The sequence below is a fragment of the Pteropus alecto genome, unplaced genomic scaffold (genome assembly GCF_000325575.1).
Source record: "Pteropus alecto unplaced genomic scaffold, ASM32557v1 scaffold86, whole genome shotgun sequence".
In the NCBI taxonomy this organism is placed as follows: Eukaryota; Metazoa; Chordata; class Mammalia; order Chiroptera; family Pteropodidae; genus Pteropus; species Pteropus alecto.
In genome coordinates this window covers 10087367-10087964 of record NW_006442109.1, presented here as the reverse complement: position 1 = coordinate 10087964, position 598 = coordinate 10087367, and the positions used below count along the sequence as shown (strand labels likewise).

At 65.6% G+C, this 598-nt stretch overlaps 1 protein-coding gene across 1 annotated transcript in view; it reads right to left on the bottom strand.

Annotated features, from left to right (window-relative positions):
• IGDCC4 (immunoglobulin superfamily DCC subclass member 4) overlaps positions 1 to 598 on the bottom strand; it is a gene marked incomplete at its 5' end in the record, with an annotated part of 28382 nt that overhangs the window by 14888 nt on the left and 12896 nt on the right. The window contains one exon of the mRNA XM_025038970.1: positions 268 to 598. This exon is cut by the window's right edge and continues 149 nt beyond it. Coding sequence (XP_024894738.1) covers positions 268 to 598 — 331 coding nt within the window. The remainder of the gene's footprint in view (positions 1 to 267) is intronic.

Below are 598 nucleotides of genomic sequence, written 5' to 3'. Positions count from 1 at the left end.
ATTCTAAGGCATTTTCCCTGGGAGAAGCATCCTCTCTCTCCTCTCTCATGAATTGTGACTGAAGGGGAATGTGCCACACCATTAACCCTTTTAGCAGCAGGCCTACTCCATATCTATGCCGGTCTCTCCTGTGGGTTCCCACCCTATCCCACCCTAACCCCAGAGGTACAGGACAGGCAAACAGTCATTCATCTTGTCCCCGCCCTCAGTGCGCCCCCATGTGGGCCTTTGCTGGGGCGTGTCGTCTCCCCCTTCCAGCAGACGTACCCCGAGCCTTCTGGTAGTGGAGGGAGAAGCCGATGATCTGCTCGCTGTGCAGCTCGGGGCGCTCCCAGGCCACCAGCACCGCGGAGCTGCTCAGCGGCGTGGCGGTGACCCGCGTGGGGGCGCTGGGCAGCCCCTCGCGCACCACTACTGCCAGCGGCGCGGCGGCGCATGCCGTGCCCGCGCCGTTTTCAGCCACGCACTGGTAGTAGCCGGCGTCCTGCAGGCCGATCTGAGTGATGACCAGGCTGCCGCCGCCGCCCTGCACCTTGACGCGCCCGTTGGGCCGCAGCGGCGCCCCATCGTGCAGCCAGCGCAGCGCGGGCCGTGGCTC